We start from the raw sequence: 16,381 nt of genomic DNA, 5'->3' as shown, positions 1-16,381 counted from the left end.
GAACTGTTCAGATACATATAACAAGTGAATTATGCAGCAGCAGGCTCAAAGAAGAAGATGAATGACCTGCCGGCTACAGTGAATGCTCAAAGCGTTATTTAGACTGTAGCATATGGCTCAGGACGTTTGCCTCTTCCGTTCGGTCCTGAAGCTCCGGAGGAAGACGGTTTCAATTCATGTCCACCCGGAGCAGCTCTCCTTTTTACACAATACATCCTGTGCATTCTAGCGGTCGCCTCGCGATCACAGTGCATATGTGTAAGTCATTGGAAACTAAACGTCATGTGTGTTACAGCTATTCTGCACGACTGGCACGTAGAAATAAAAAGCAACCAGCCATTTTGCCTTATGCTGTACAAAAAATCTCCAATGTTGTTCTTTCAACCAACTCCCCACGCTGTGTGGTGTTAAGTTGACCCACTTACCGTCCACATAGAAAATGGTTCTCAGTGTGCAGTTGCCAAGTTCATTCTCGGCCACGCAGGAGTAGATCCCCGAGATGTGAGCCGCTCCCACCACTAGCGTACTCACAGTCTATGGAGGAGAGAGAATAAGTCAACCATTAGATCTACAGTACAGCCAGCGAATGTTGTACCTATCTGCTGTACATGTGTCTCCTGCAAAATAGATTTCACTTCAGTGAGATTAACCTGTATAAATAAAGCTTAATGAACATTTTCCCGATTGGCTTCAATATACAGTACCAGTCAAAAGTTTGGACACACCTACTCATTCAAGCATTTTTCTTTATTTTTACTATTTTCTACGTTGTAGAATAATAGTGAAGACATCAAAACTATGAAATAACACATATGGAATCATGTATCAACCAAAAAAGTATATGTTATATTTGAGATTCTTCAAAGTAGCCACCCTTTGCCTTGATGACAGCTTTGCACACTCTTGGCATTCTCTCAACCAGCTTCATGAGGTAGTCACCTGGAATGCATTTCAATAAACAGGTGTGCCTTGTTAATTTGTGGAATTTATTTCCTTCTTAATGCGTTTAAGCCAATCAGTTGTGTTGTGACAAGGTAGGGGTGGTATACAGAAGACAGCCCTATTTGGTAAAATACCAAGTCCTTTTTATGGCAAGAACAGCTCAAATAAGCAAAGAGAAATGACAGTCCATCATTACTTTAGACATGAAGGTCAGTCATTCCAGAAAATTTCAAGAACATTGGAAAGTTTCTTCAAGTGCAGTCGCAAAAACCATCAAGTGCTATGATGAAACTGGCTCTCATGAGGACCGCAACAGGAACGGAAGACCCAGAGTTACCTCTGCTGCAAAGGATAAGGTCATTAGAGTTACCAGCCTCAGAAATTGCTGCGCAAATAAATGCTTTACAGAGTTCAAGTAACAGACACATCTCAACATCAACTGTTCAGAAGAGACTGCTTGAATAAGGCCTATATGGTTGAATTGCTGCAAAGAAACAATTACAAAAAGACACCAATAATAAGAAGAGACTTGCTTGGGTCAAGAAACACAAAATCTGTTCTTTGGTTCCAATCGCTGTGTCTTTGTGAGACGCAGAATAGGTGAACGGATGATCAGCGCATGTGTAGTTCCCACCGTGAAGCACGGAGGAGGAGGTAAGATGGTGCTTTGCTGGTGACACTGTCAGTGATTTATTTAGAATTCAAGGCAGACTTAACCAGCATGGCTACCACAGCATTCTGCAGCGATACACCATCCCATCTGGTTTGTGCTTAGTGGGACTATTATTTGTTTTTCAACAGGACAATGACCTAACACACCTCCAAGCAGTGTAAGGGCTATTTGACCAAAAAGGAGCATGATGGAATGCTGCATCAGATTACCTTATTTAACACTTTTTTGGTTACTACACGATTCCATATGTGTTATTTCATAGTTTTGAAGTCTTCACTATTATTCTACAATGTAGAAAATAGCAAAAAATAAAGATAAACCCTGGAATGAGTAGGTGTGTCCAAACGTTTGACTGGTACTGTACCTCAGAAGACTTTCCATCAACACCAGTGTGGTTATTTGCCATTAGCAGGTGGGTCAGAGGTCTGCCTTAAGCCTGTTTAATTCTCTTCAGTTAGTTCACATTAATGGAAGGATACATCTGGACTTTTTAAAACCTGCCGCGTCTCTCCTAGCAGCACCGCTCCCCAGAACGAGTGCCTGGCCCTCCATGTCATTTCCCGAAGAGCATTTACAATGCCACACTAGATTCTATCGCCGTTGGAGTGGAACCCATTTAACGGCTTAAGTAGACATAATAGTGAGTAAGATTTGGGCAAGGGGCCAGATCGCGTGGGGTTCTGTTTTGTGTTCAGAACGACATCTGTTTTCAGAGCAGCTACATCAAAGGTGCTGAATGCTGTGGATGTATTGTCTGGGTGGTGTCAACTTCCTGGGTTTCTAGCGGCATTGTGCTCTGACCCTCAGAAACAGGGCTTTGGTCATGAGACTTGACTGTGTGTGACATATTTTCACTGTTTCAGTACGTTTTCAAAGTCTCAGCTCATATTGTGCGCTGTTTAAACATCTTTGGAAGGAAAAGCTAGCTAAGTTGTTTAAAGTTGTGTTACGTTGTCTACCCTGAGTTGCTATGACATTGGTCAGAGTATTGATGGAGTAGTTGTGTGGTGTTACGTTTCTGCCATTACCAATGATAAATGTAACTTGAGCTGGAAAACAGTTGTTTCAGAAAGCGCACTCTGTCCCTAAGTGGTGACTTGACCAGACGCACTGAGACCCTCTGAGGCCAGCCCTGCAGCCCTGACCAACACTTTACTCTCGTTCACGGGGCACGGCGATTTATGCGGGGTGACAGAGAGGAATTCACTCCCAACAAATCCCTCTCTTTTAAACCGCCGCTTGTTATCACTGACCCTTAGTCCTCACCCCTATAAAGCACCGGTGTTGGGGCCGCAAGCGCTTGTAAATAAGGAGTGCCTCCCTATTTATGTCAAACAGAGATTGGTAGTGCTGGAAGTGAATGAGGTCTAGGCTCTCTATTACTACTTGTGTATGTATACAATTAGCATGATTCTAAATGCCATCAACCATGTATCATCAGCCGGGGGAAACGCCTTCATAAATCTCCCTTTAGGGTAAAGCAGGAGAAATACCATTTAATAAAAGTTTACTACACCAGTATATGTGTTTGGGTAATGGCTAATTACCAGTATTTTCTTCACTGGTTGGTTTGCTTGTGCTGTTGAAATATTTATATGCTGACTGGATTTATGCCCCAATTTGACCCAGTGTGTTGGAACGGCTGTCTTTCAACTAATCCAATAGGCTTTTGGGGAAAGCAGTTGAGGCCTGCACTTAATTACGTTTGGGGTGAATGGTTTTGGTAACAAGCTCCCCTAGGATATGTGCTGCAATGTCTACAGTCTCCATGTTCAGCTTTGGGAACGCATGCCAAGATGTGGGCCATTTTTAGTGAGAGGAGATGTAACCATTACCTTCAGCTATACCATATTAATACAGATATGACAAAAACAATGAAAATAACATATTATTCCAATTTCCAAACTTAGTTTCAATATTTTCAAATCAAGTCAAATGTTATATGTCACATGCGCCGAATACAACAGGTGTAGTAGATCTTACCGTGAAATGCTTACTTACGAGCCCTTAACCAACAATGGAGTTCAAGAAAAATAGTTTTGACTAAATAAACTAAAGTGAAAAATCTAAAATCTAAAAGTAACACAAGAAAATGACTTAATAATAACGAAGCTATATACTATATACTAAAGGTAACTTGCAAAGGGACTATGCATAGATAATAAACAGCGAGTAGAGGCAGTGTAAATAGTCCGGGTGGCCATTTGATTAATTGTTCAGCAGTCTTACGGCTTGTGGGTAGAAACAGTTAAGGAGTGCTTTAGTCTTACACGGAACCCAAACCGGCAGCGCGCGTGCGCCATCGTGCATAAATGTATTTTGTCCCCCTACACCAAACGCGATCACGACACGCAGGTTAAAATATAAAAACAAACTCTGAACCAATGACATTAATTTGGGGACAGGTCGAAAAGCATTAAACATGTATGGCAAGCTTGCACTTGCTAGCTAATTTGTCCTATATATCTAGCCTGGTGTTGCTAGCTAATTTGTCCTGGGATATAAACATTGAGTTGTTATTTTACCTGAAATGCACAAGATCCTCTACTCCGACAATTAATCCACACATAAAACGTCCAACCGAATCGTTTCTAGTCATCTCTCCTCCTTCCCGGCTTTTTCATCTTTGAACTTATATGGTGATTGGCATCTAAATGTTCATAGTGTTACCACGACAACCGGCAAAACATTTAGTCTTTCAATCACCCACGTGGGTATAACCAATGAGGAGATGGCACGTGGGTACCTGCTTCTATAAACCAATGAGGAGATGGGAGAGGCAGGACTTGCAGCGTGATCTGCGTCAGAAATAGGAATTACTTATATTTTAGCCCTTGGCAACGCAGACGCTTGTTTGCACGCACGAGCAGTGTGGGTGAAATAATTGAATAACATAGATTTCTACATTTATTTTGCAACGCTCGCGCACGTGACACTAGCGGTGTGGTCAGCCTACTAGGCTTCAGCGTATGTCACGATCGTCGTCGGAATGAGACCAAGGGTGCAGCGTGGTGAGCGTACATTTTCTTTTATTTGTTAAAATGTCACCAACTAAACAAGAAATCACAAAAACGACCGTGAAGCTTACAAAGGCTATAGTGCCCCTAACAAAGACAACTTCCCACAATGACAAAAGGGAAAAAGGCTGCCTTAAGTATGATTCCCAATCAGAGACAACAATAGACAGCTGTCCCTGTTTGAGAACCATACCCGGCCAAAACATAGAAACACAAAAAACATAGAAATCCACCCAAATCACACCCTGACCAAACCAAATAGAGACATAAAAAGGCTCTCAAAGGTCAGGGCGTGACATCGTATTTGTTTTCAGCGTATTACAGCTGATCTGTTCACAGGTCAGTGGAGTTAGGAGGGAACCTATAAAAGGTCAGTCTCCTCTGTCTGCACACGCATGGCTTGAGCCATATGGCTGTATTGTGCTATCTACACAGACCTCCACAGCCCTCAGTGATCCAACAGACAATGATCCAGTGATGTCAGAATAAACGCTGCTCTCTGGCAGAGCAGGCAGAGCCTTGGCTGGAGCTTCAGGCCTAGCTTCTTTAGATCCAAGGACCTGCGTTTTGTCTGAGGGTGTTTTTCACTCCAGCAGGGTGAAATGAATGGTGTCTGTCAGTTGAAGGACAGACGAATGAACGACTCAGGAGAGCAGCCCTGAAGAGAGCCAAAATGCTTTTTCTTCATGGCAGTTCTGGCGCTCAACTTGCTTTGACTATAATTGAAGGCTAAGGGGCTTCTTTTAATCAAAAGCAAATAATGACAGATTTGATGGTCTATTTGTTGCTGACTACTGCATATATGAATTGACTTGTGAGTTGCTTAAAAATGCCTGGCAGTTAAGACAGTGTATACAATAAAGTGGGATTCCTTGTCATAAATATACCTACTGATATACAGTAAATGTCCTTTACCCCTATACATACTGTATTTTATACAACAATGTATAAATTAACTGTATTTACAATGTACTGTAATATATTTCATATATTTCATTTCCTTATTTATAAACTTTCTTGCCTAGCTAAAATGTTTGAATCCTTGATTAATTCTCAGCTTATATCTTCCTTATCTAAGAAATGTAATCATTAATGTACATCAGTCAGGCTTTAGACCAGGTCAAATGATGTGGTTAACTGTGTGGATAAAAGGCAATATTGTGCTGCCCTCTTCAAAGGCCTTCGATACTGTTGATCACTCACTGCTAATTCAGAGGCTTTCCTTAATTGGCCTAGACCAGGCTGCATGTTATGGTTTAAAAATGACTTGACAGAAAGAACTCAACCATCTACTGATGGTGTTAAATTAGGTTTCCTGAATATTACAAAAGGTGTCCCGCAGGGGACGATTCTGCGTCCTATACTTTTTACTGTTTATATTAACAACATCGACTTGTCTATAAAAAAAATTGTAACCTGTACTTGTATGCCGATGATACTGTTGTGTATGCTATTGCCCCCTCGGTTGACTAGGCTCTATCTGAACTACAGCCTGCCTTCATTGTATTAGAGAAAAACATTATTGACCTGAATTGAGTATTGAATGCAGGTAAAACTAAGTATATGATGTCCTCTAGAGTGCATAAAAATAACAGATTTCAGCATATGTACTTTGGATGGTGTCCATATTGATCATGTCCCTACTTACAAATATCTGGGCATCTAGATAAATAAAAAGCTGTCTTTTAAAAAGCATATTTATGAGTTAGTTAAGAAGCTGAGAATAATAATGGGCTTCTTCTAAAGAACTAGGTCCTGCCTCTCGCTAAATAGCAGAAAGCATATTATTCAGTCGACATTCCTATCGGTCATAGACTATGCCACTTCATTCAAGCCGTTAAATGCAGTTTATCATACAGCACAGTGCTTTATGGGCAACCATTTTAGCACTCATCACTGCATTCTCTACCAGAACGTTGGTCTCCTTTGATTTCATGTAGTTTGATACATTGCTGTGTTGTCATCTATAAAGCAATTTTACAAAAACTCCCACTGTACCTAACGTCATTACTAAACTTAAGACAGGATTTACCACACCTGCTCTCAGGGACGGCTGTCTCTGGACATTCTTTTAGTTTTCTAGCACATTATTCGTGGAACAATCTTCAAAACATTCTTAAAATGTGATGTTCTGGTGCCTCTGGGGCGATTCAGAAAGGTGATAGAGGACCTTACTACTGATGAATGTGATGTTCTGGTGCCTCTGGGGCGATTCAGAAAGGTGATAGAGGACCTTACTACTGATGAATGTGATGTTCTGGTGCCTCTGGGGCGATTCAGAAAGGTGATAGAGGACCTTACTACTGATGAATGTGATGTTCTGGTGCCTCTGGGGCGATTCAGAAAGGTGATAGAGGACCTTACTACTGATGAATGTGATGTTCTGGTGCCTCTGGGGCGATTCAGAAAGGTGATAGAGGACCTTACTACTGATGAATGTGATGTTCTGGTGCCTCTGGGGCGATTCAGAAAGGTGATAGAGGACCTTACTACTGATGAATGTGATGTTCTGGTGCCTCTGGTGCGATTCAGAAAGGTGATAGAGGACCTTACTACTGATGAATGTGTTAGTTTTTTATGACTGTTTCTTTCTTTCTGCTTACATTTTATATTTATATTTTGATGTGTCTATTTTCTGTCATTTACAGAAAGTATTCAGACCCCTTAACATTTTCAACATTTTGTTATGTTACACCCTTACTATAAAATTGATTTAAAAAATGTTTTTACTCATCACTCTCCACATAACACCCAATAATGACTGATCAAAAACAGTTTAAAAATATATATATATTTTTTTATAAAATAAAACAATTATAAATGCATATTGATGTTCCTTCCATAACTTTTGGCTACATTTACATAAGTCTAAACTATTGCAGATAGAATGAACCATTATAAAACAGTGACATAATGAGGCATATTGTAAAGTTTAAGTGTTGGCGTCTCAAAGAGAACGATCGTGGAGAACCCCACTTCAGTGTTGATCTCTCAGAGCGCGCTCTCTCTCTCTCTATCTGGACATTTAATCTAGATCCCTTTTTCATATAAATCTTTAAGCAATTGTTGTATTGACCGACATAAGGGACTATTTTGTCATGGGAAATTGATGCTCACTATCAAACATGCATCATATATGATAAGCACACGTACATGAATCATTGTTCTATGTTGTCCAACGTTAAGAAGTGTCAGTTTCTCTGAGTACATAACAAATCTAATGACATCGAAACCATACTATAAGCATACCTTGTTCTTCCCTTTTACCAGTTGATTTTTGTTGTATATGTTCTCAATCCAGTTGTGTGAGTAGTTCCCCTTATCGTCCATTTGAACCGGGATTGGCTCAGTGTAAAGGGTACACCTATAGGACAGAGGAAACCAGTCATTACTGATCTAGACGAAACGGCTGCAGGTTACCTAAAGTATAAAGTCTGTTTTGAAAATTAGTACAGAACAGTGGACAAAACAGAAGACTCTTAGAGCAGAATGCTGTGTGGACATGTCATCCTTTCATATATTTCATTAGTGGGAATCAGAAATGACACTATGGACCAGCGAAAGTGGCCCAAACTGTTTTACAATGTGTCGCTCTGAGCGGTCAGGCATTTAGCCTTATGAGGCTCTGACTAACATTATAGATTTTGTGTGGCCTTTTAGGGCGGGCTACAGCCCAGGCTGCCTTAGGATTGTTAAACCAGACAAACACCAGCCAGCCTCTCCTCCACTCCTCGCTTTCCTCCAGTCTACTGAGGGGAACAATCAGACTGATGAGGAGTGAGGCGGCCAGGCCAAGCGGGCTGGGAGGCAGGAGGAAACGGCAGGGTGATAGGAAGGGCTGTGCTATGCGTCACCTCGCACAGGAAACCCCCTCATTCTCTGACTAGAGGAGATAAGGCTAATCCCCAGACCTTGGTGGGTCAACAACAGACAGCTGATACCTTCTTACCCTGCTGCTGATAAAGAAAGAACCCTTCCTGCCTCCTTCACCTCTCCCATCCCTCTTTCTTGCTATCTAAGACGTTACGCTTCCCCAACCACAAGGGGACTGTGATTTATACGAGGTCTGATCCTGAAATGGTAAATGGTCAATTTGCAATGAGAAATACTTGAAGGGGGTCTGAACTGTATAAACAAACATTTGGCTCAATCTGCCTCCAACTAGGCTGTGGCTGGGCTGAAACCTCTATTTGATGCACCTCCCTCATTAGCTGTTGAAAAAACAGGCCCTTTTCAGCTTCAATCGTTTATGAGCAACTTTTTCCAATGCCAGAGCTGGTTATCTTTAGGGCTGCAGAAATGAGGCACCTTGACACAGCTTGAACCTCCACCATCATTTCTGTTACAAATTTGGCAACCAGGAGTGTTTTTACAAATTATTTTTTTTACGAATGATGGATAATTAACAGAAGTATTTGTCAAGTTACAGCGCCTGAAGTGTAACATAATTCAGGCCCTCCATTGTGAGGCCATTCCCGAGCCGTGTTTTTCTAGCGGTGTGGGGTCCTGATAACCAACACTTGATAACCCCGCGGTAATGGCCCATTGTTTGCCTCAGTTTTCGCCTCAGAAAGGACCCCTGCTGTCACTGACAGGGGTATAGCAGCTCTGGCTCTCAGGGAATGTTCATGTTGTTTATGAAGGTTCGCTGGCCGCCCAATCACTCATACCACAAGCTCTGTCCCGTTCAGCTCTATAAATATGGAACGGTGTTGGGTCTTTGCATGTCAAAAAACATATACTACTTATACTACTAACCTTGTTTAGCATTATCTAGTCGAAATATGGCATGATTCTACTATTTGTATCCATTTGCTTCACGTTCAAAGAGGGACTTTTACTTGGAAGGCAAACCACAAATTCCACTATTGTGGCTAATCCTTATTGTGGCACATAGGTGGGACTGCCCATCATTAATCAAATACGAACTGTCTTATACACTGTTCATGTTGTTTATGAAGGTTCCCTAGCAGGTCGACATTCACGCCCATACCACACGCTCTGTCCCATTCAGCTCTATAGAAGCTTGGGGAGTTTGAGATTAAAATATCCTCTCTCCCCACCCACAGAGCCACTGGCCACAAATGAGTGGGGAATTCTCCCGGGGCTACATTTCTTTGACAAATGTCTGTATTTTGGGACAGAGTCAATTAAATGGATGCAAGCCTGTTTCTGGAGAGGGAGCCTCGGGCTAGCCCGGTGGTTCTGGACTCCAGACTCACAGACTCTGTGTGTGTGTGTGTGCGTGTGTGTGTGTTTGCGTGTGTGTGCGCGCGCGCGCGTGTGTGTGTGTGTGTGTGTATGATCCAGTTCCAATACTCTGACAGCTGAGCTCAGCATCAACAAACCCTAATTTAACGCAGCAGGCATAAAAGTCCTGACGAGAAGAAATAAACTGCCGGGGGAGGTTATCTTCTGCACTGTTGAACCAATCCAGTAAATGTGGAGGAGGAGTTAAGATGGAGTGTTGCCTTGTTAACACCCAAAAGCGGAAGTAGCGTCAAAGGCTCTCTTTCCATTTCCCCTGAATACCTGATGCATCCGCTTGTTGCCGGCCCCCCTGAGGGTGATCAAACGTAAACACTCATCCAAAACATAACCAGGATGTGCACTGGCAGGGACAATGCTGGTCTGCTTCACTAATCATGTGCATTGACAGAGACCAGACGAGAGGACAATTAATCTCAGGGTCTGTGTGGACATATGGACGATACGTGGAAGTGTGAGTCTTGCACTTCCAAGAACCAAAACAATAAACTCAGAACACCAAGTCTATGTTACAGAAATAACTAGAAATGCGCAGTGACCCTCCCCGTGATCCGGCAGTTTCTGTCAGTCAGATGGTTCTGGTGACTCAGAACATTTTGATTCATAGACTGGGTTTTTGAGAAAAAAGATATGACTTCATCACAGTTCTGAATTTAGTGCTTCGATTCCTGGAAGTGGTGCCTTATGGTTGTTTCCTGGAAGTGGTGCCTTATGGTTGTTTCCTGGAAGTGGTGCCTATTGTTGTTTCCTGGAAGTGGTGCTTTATGGTTGTTTCCTGGAAGTGGTGTCTTATGGTTGTTTCCTGGAAGTGGTGCCTTATGGTTGTTTCCTGGAAGTGGTGCCTTATGGTTGTTTCCTGGAAGTGGTGCGTTATGGTTGTTTCCTGGAAGTGGTGCGTTATGGTTGTTTCCTGGAAGTGGTACGTTATGGTTGTTTCCTGGAAGTGGTGTGTTATGGTTGTTTCCTGGAAGTGGTACGTTATGGTTGTTTCCTGGAAGTGGTGCCTTATGGTTGTTTCCTGGAAGTGGTGCCTTATGGTTGTTTCCTGGAAGTGGTGCCTTATGGTTGTTTCCTGGAAGTGGTGCGTTATGGTTGTTTCCTGGAAGTGGTGCCTTATGGTTGTTTCCTGGAAGTGGTGCGTTATGGTTGTTTCCTGGAAGTGGTGCCTTATGGTTGTTTCCTGGAAGTGGTGCCTTATGGTTGTTTCCTGGAAGTGGTGCCTTATGGTTGTTTCCTGGAAGTGGTGCCTTATGGTTGTTTCCTGGAAGTGGTGCGTTATGGTTGTTTCCTGGAAGTGGTGTGTTATGGTTGTGCAAGATACTACACAGTTCTAACATATTCTTATGGTTTACAATAAATAACAGAACACATCGAAGTACATCAGGAACAAAGGAACATTGTGAAAACTTAAAACAAGAAGTGCAGAACACACTGGAAGGCTCAAAGGCACTGACACCATAGGTGAATACAAACAAAATGGTCTTCACAGTTTAGTTAACGATTTAGTTAATATAACCACCTGGATTGCCCAGGATAAACAGCCTAGGATGGCCCACTCTTTGTTAGTGACTCACTCTTTGTCGGTGGGGTCAGGGTGGCATGGTTGCCAGAGCCACGTGATGTTGGGCATGGGCACTCCAAAGGCGGTGCAGGTTAGCTGATGCTGCATGCCGAACATGTAGGGCTGCACGTACTCCGAGGCCACCTCCTCTTCAGAGATCTTTGGTCTCACTGTGGGAGACACATACACACATAGAGACAAAGAGATCAGACACTGTTGCATCAACAGTTACACCTGGCCATTGGCGGTAATAATGTCTTTATAATGAGAGAGAGGTTTGTCATCATGATGAATAACCATGGAAAAGGTCCCATGGACACCAGTTGTCTTCTAACCTCTGAGAGTCGGCTGTAAAGTGCTTGAAAAAGATTGAGTGATTGCATAGCCCTGATACCCTGGGGGTTGTCCATCACATCAGGGTGTCAGTGTCTCAGAGCTTGGCCCAGTCTCTACCCAGCTGCCTATGGGCCAGATGTGGCCCTATGCCCCGTCCCAGGTCAGTGGATCAGCAGTGTGGGAGAGCACAGCAGTAATCAAAACCAGACTGACGGACTTACTGACTGGATGCCACCTCAAGAGGAATGCTCTGCTCACATCAGTTAATCATTCTCCACCAGTCAGTGTGTGTGTGTTGTGTGTGTGCGTGCGTACATGTGTGCGTATGTGCAAAGTCGTGACACGGTTTCTCTCAGTAATGTCCTCAGTTCAAGCCCCGGCTGCTGAATCCATTTGAGATCTGGAACACTGGGGCTGGACTTCAAACGCTTGATGAACGATGTTTAAAATAGTTCCCTAACTGTTCCCAGGAATTTCCTTTATTTTTCTCTTCCATTGTTTGTGTCTGTGAGAGTGAGTCTTTTTTTTTTGTCATTCCAATAATAATGATTTGTGGAGCAAACGGGAACGTGAGGGACTATAAATACAATTTATATGGGGCTGACCTTTACACTTTGGCAGAGTAGGAGGATTCTTGGATAATGTGCAGGGAACGGAATGGAATACTTTGTGATGCATTTTTTTGCCCCCCATCGACAGCTTGGAGTAGTATCTGAGTGGCACATGTGTTGCTCAACACAGTTCTTAACGGCAAGCACAATGCTCTCCCCGACTCTCCATCCAACTCACTATCAAAGCCCCATAACAAAATACCGACCACGTTTACAACCGCTAGTGTTAACGACCATCAGTATTTACATGGCAATCATTACAATATATTTGTTTCAAATGCTATGCTAAATCATATACAGTACACATATAGCCCTGTATCATGTTGTTTACCTGAGCGGTGCTGTAGGCTACATACACATGATGTAAATAAAGGTTAGGTGGGTAGAGTGAAGAGACAGGGCCGTTTACACAACCCGCGAAGCCCCTTCAAAAAGAGCCTGGCTAATCAATACCAGCTGCCCAGACTATGTCAATCCACTGCTGGAAACAACAAACCCCACAAGCCCCCAGGTTCCTGTCATGCTGGAGCTGCTGCTACCTGCAGCCCTACACCAACCAGGGGGTACACAACCCAAAGTGCTGAGACTGCTCGAAATGCTGAGGCCCAAAGTCCAGGGCATTGCTTCATTTCCTCAGGATCGCCAGTCATTTGGAGGGATAAAGGACGGATATAGGACGGGATATCATGGGGATATAAGAGCTTTACCTTGGACTATCAGAGTGTAGCTGAGATTCCTGTAGAGGCCTCTCTCTTTGTTGCCCAGGGCGATGGTGAAGACCCCGGCATCCTTCTGCTTCACGTCCTTGACGAAGAGGTTGTAGCCTGAAGACTCGTAGCAGGTGGAGTTCACGTTGATGGGGACGCCATCCTTATACCTGGGAATGGGATACACCCACATTTACTTTAGAAGTTCAGCAAATCGTAACATACTAATATGAAAGTTGTGATGATAATAGATCAGCAACTCTGCATCCCAAATCGAACACTTGTACGCTCCAGTTTAGTGCACACAGTCACAACAGTGCCATTATATTCATCAGGAGTTGACAATACATTCAGTGAATAGTCCCAGCAACTGAACTCAGTCTTACCATGTCATAATGTCGGGTGGTGGCAGTGCATTGACCTTGGGTTCAAACATCAGCTTGTTTCTACCCTCGGTGTAGACCACTCTCCTGGCCCGTTCATTCTTATAGGACACATTCAGGTATGGATGTTCTGAAATCACACAGAAGACCAATAGCGAGAGCATGAAAACGACTGTTGAAAAACAACACCATAAATGTATTATAAATGAGATCATAAACTGGGTGGTTTGAGTCCTGAATGCTGATTGGCTGACAGCCGTGGTAAATCAGACCGTATACCACAGGTATGACAAAATAGTTATTTTTACTGCTCTAATTGCGTTGGTAACCAGTGTATAATAGCAATAAGGCACCTCAGGGGTTTGTGGTATATGGCCAATATACCACAGCTAAGGGCTGTATCCAGGCACTCCGCGTTGTGTCGTGCTTAAGAACAGTCCCTAGCCTTGCTATATCGGCAATACACCACACCCTCTGGCCTTATCGCTTGATCACACAATCGTTGCCGAAGATGAACATTACGGTGGAGTTATGTCTGCCTCTGCCTTAGCTCAGTGAGACCTTGCCTTCACGCAGGACCAGTTTCTAACACAGTGACCCACCGTAGATGGTGACTTTGGCTGAGGCGTGCTTCTTGTTCCCCGTCTCAGCGCTCCCTATATCAGCCGTGCACCTGTACACGCCCCTGTTGTCCATGGTGATGTTGGACAAGGTGATTGCTTGGTACATACTGGTGACCAAAGCCGGATCTTCTTTGGACTTGTTGATGATAGGGTTCCGATGGACCTGGGGACGCGAAGGCACTCATCAACAACCCTGAAACAGCGGATTCGTCGACCAGTAATCTTAAAGGATGTTGAGTGACTTAGAGCTTACCATTCTCTTTGGGTATTCCCAAGTGAAGTTGATCCTTCCATTGAAAGTGGTCTCTGCGGAGCAGTTGAGGACCAGGCTATCTCCCACTAACAGCTTGATACGTCTTGGGTTGATCTTCACGTTCCTCAGAAAGATAGCTATGCAAGCAGAGGTAGAAGGGAAGACAGGGTGAATTAACACCATCGGTAGTTTCCCTGTCGCTCTAAGAGCTCAACAAGAGAAGGAGAAGTTACTCACTAGTCCTCAGAGGGATGTATTTGGACTGGACCCGTTGGCCGTTGACGCTGGTGACACAGGTTAGGAGATGATAGAATTTGTAGGGACCGTATGGGATCTTGAAGCCCATTTTGGGGTCCCATTCCTTCTCTTGTTCAACCTCCTTTGATAAGGATGGCCACTGAAAGAAGAGACAGGTAGAAAGGTGTTTATGAAGGGGCTTATATGTTTAGTGGAGCTTCTAGTTCTGCAGTCTTTAAAAAGCACTCAGCCAGTCAGACTGAAGTACGATGCGGACAACTGGGTTTGGTATGAAACTCCACGCTCCAATGAGCTCAGCTGGCGACGCCTGCCCGTCAGAGCCGACATCTAATTCCTTTTTGCGGTTTTATGGAGTGTAACCATCGCAATTATCCATGCAGTGATGCGCGGAGCACTATTGACTTTGAACAAAGGATGAAATGGATGGATGTGGCCAAGGCCTACCACTGCGGTTGTTTGTTCTCCAGCCAAGTGTTATGCTGCTAGGAGAGAGAGGGGAAGGAAGGAAGCAGGCAGGCAGGAAGGAGAAATGCCATAGATCTTCCAGTAGCAAGGTCACACAACCCACTATCTTTGCCCTCTAAATAAGACTTGTTTGTCCATGTCCAAGGCATTGTGAGACGCAGCTATATATCAACCCTGTGAATACAAACACAGCCATCTATTGTTGAGGGTGGTGGCTCTGAGCTGTGGCATCGTGAAGGAAAAGAGCCACTCTGTTCACTGTTGCACATGATTTATAGGAAGGCCGTCTCGTGTTAAAGTCTACTGCAAAAAGACAAGGAGCTTGGTCACATCGAGAGAGATTTCCTCCAGATATAATTATATTAAAAATCACTTAACTATACCCAGGAGCATCATCGGCCTATTGTTTCCTCTGATTGGATATGGATTGTTTTTTACATCCGCATTTCCTGGACAAGATGTTTAAAAAGAGGTCGTCTATATTTAGAGAGAGATTCTATTTCGAGGAAAATCTGTCTTGGAGGACCTTCCTGTTCTTAACAGGAAGCAGACAGGATGACTCCCTTTTCTGTCCCTGCCCCTGAGCCTCCCTTCCCCCTGGCCACTGTCCCCTGGCTGTTTCCGCATGCCTGAATGGCCTACCGTTTGATGGGTGTGAGAACTCCTATGTTGTCCATTGTGCAGAGGGCCTGTGTTTACCATGTCTCTTTGCGATCTCAACTTTTAGTGACGTCTTTCAGACATTGTCATGGTACACTCTGTCTGGTAAAGTAATCAATCTCATGCCCATACTATCTCATACAACTGGTCAACATTGCTAAGTCTCATAATAAATGCTAACATTTGCTCTATTTTGAAAGACAATGGGAATGATATGCCCATTTCAAATGACAAATGATCATGAAAAGTCTTACCGCTTCAAGAGTGACGATCTGGTCAGGAGACGTTGTTCGACAGGGAATCACTAGGGTGGCTTCATGTCTGTAGCTAAACAGGGTGGATGGATTGCGGAAATGGTGCTCCACAAACGGATGTTTTTCATCTGTAGAACAAATCAGAAAATACCAATCATTATTTAAGGTCCTACGTTTTTAATATCGTTTAATTTAACTAAATGGTTTTGCTGTATAAAGTTGAAAGTTGTGGTCCTCAGCCTAAAGTGAAGCAGGAGAGAACATTTTCTTTAAAAAAACAGGTTTTAAAAATCAAAGTGAGGATAATGTTAGGCCATCCATCTCACACAGAGATCAAATAGAATCTTCCAGACCAGTGAGATCCGCTCCT

General features: G+C 43.4%; 1 protein-coding gene across 1 annotated transcript in view; it reads right to left on the bottom strand.

Moving 5' to 3' along the window:
* The window catches only part of LOC115129422 (vascular endothelial growth factor receptor kdr-like), an 82,386-nt gene that overhangs the window by 47,483 nt on the left and 18,522 nt on the right, over positions 1–16,381 (bottom strand). The window contains exons 4-12 of the mRNA XM_029659749.2: positions 16,012–16,139; positions 14,612–14,771; positions 14,375–14,511; positions 14,101–14,284; positions 13,502–13,628; positions 13,116–13,285; positions 11,475–11,631; positions 7,882–7,996; positions 426–534 (exon numbers count right to left, since the gene is read on the bottom strand). Coding sequence (XP_029515609.1) covers positions 426–534; positions 7,882–7,996; positions 11,475–11,631; positions 13,116–13,285; positions 13,502–13,628; positions 14,101–14,284; positions 14,375–14,511; positions 14,612–14,771; positions 16,012–16,139 — 1,287 coding nt within the window. The remainder of the gene's footprint in view (positions 1–425; positions 535–7,881; positions 7,997–11,474; positions 11,632–13,115; positions 13,286–13,501; positions 13,629–14,100; positions 14,285–14,374; positions 14,512–14,611; positions 14,772–16,011; positions 16,140–16,381) is intronic.

Source organism: Oncorhynchus nerka, linkage group LG5 (assembly GCF_034236695.1).
Source record: "Oncorhynchus nerka isolate Pitt River linkage group LG5, Oner_Uvic_2.0, whole genome shotgun sequence".
NCBI classification, from domain to species: domain Eukaryota; kingdom Metazoa; phylum Chordata; class Actinopteri; order Salmoniformes; family Salmonidae; genus Oncorhynchus; species Oncorhynchus nerka.
The sequence above is the reverse complement of the archived record's forward strand: the minus strand, read 5'-3'. Positions and strand labels throughout refer to the sequence as shown.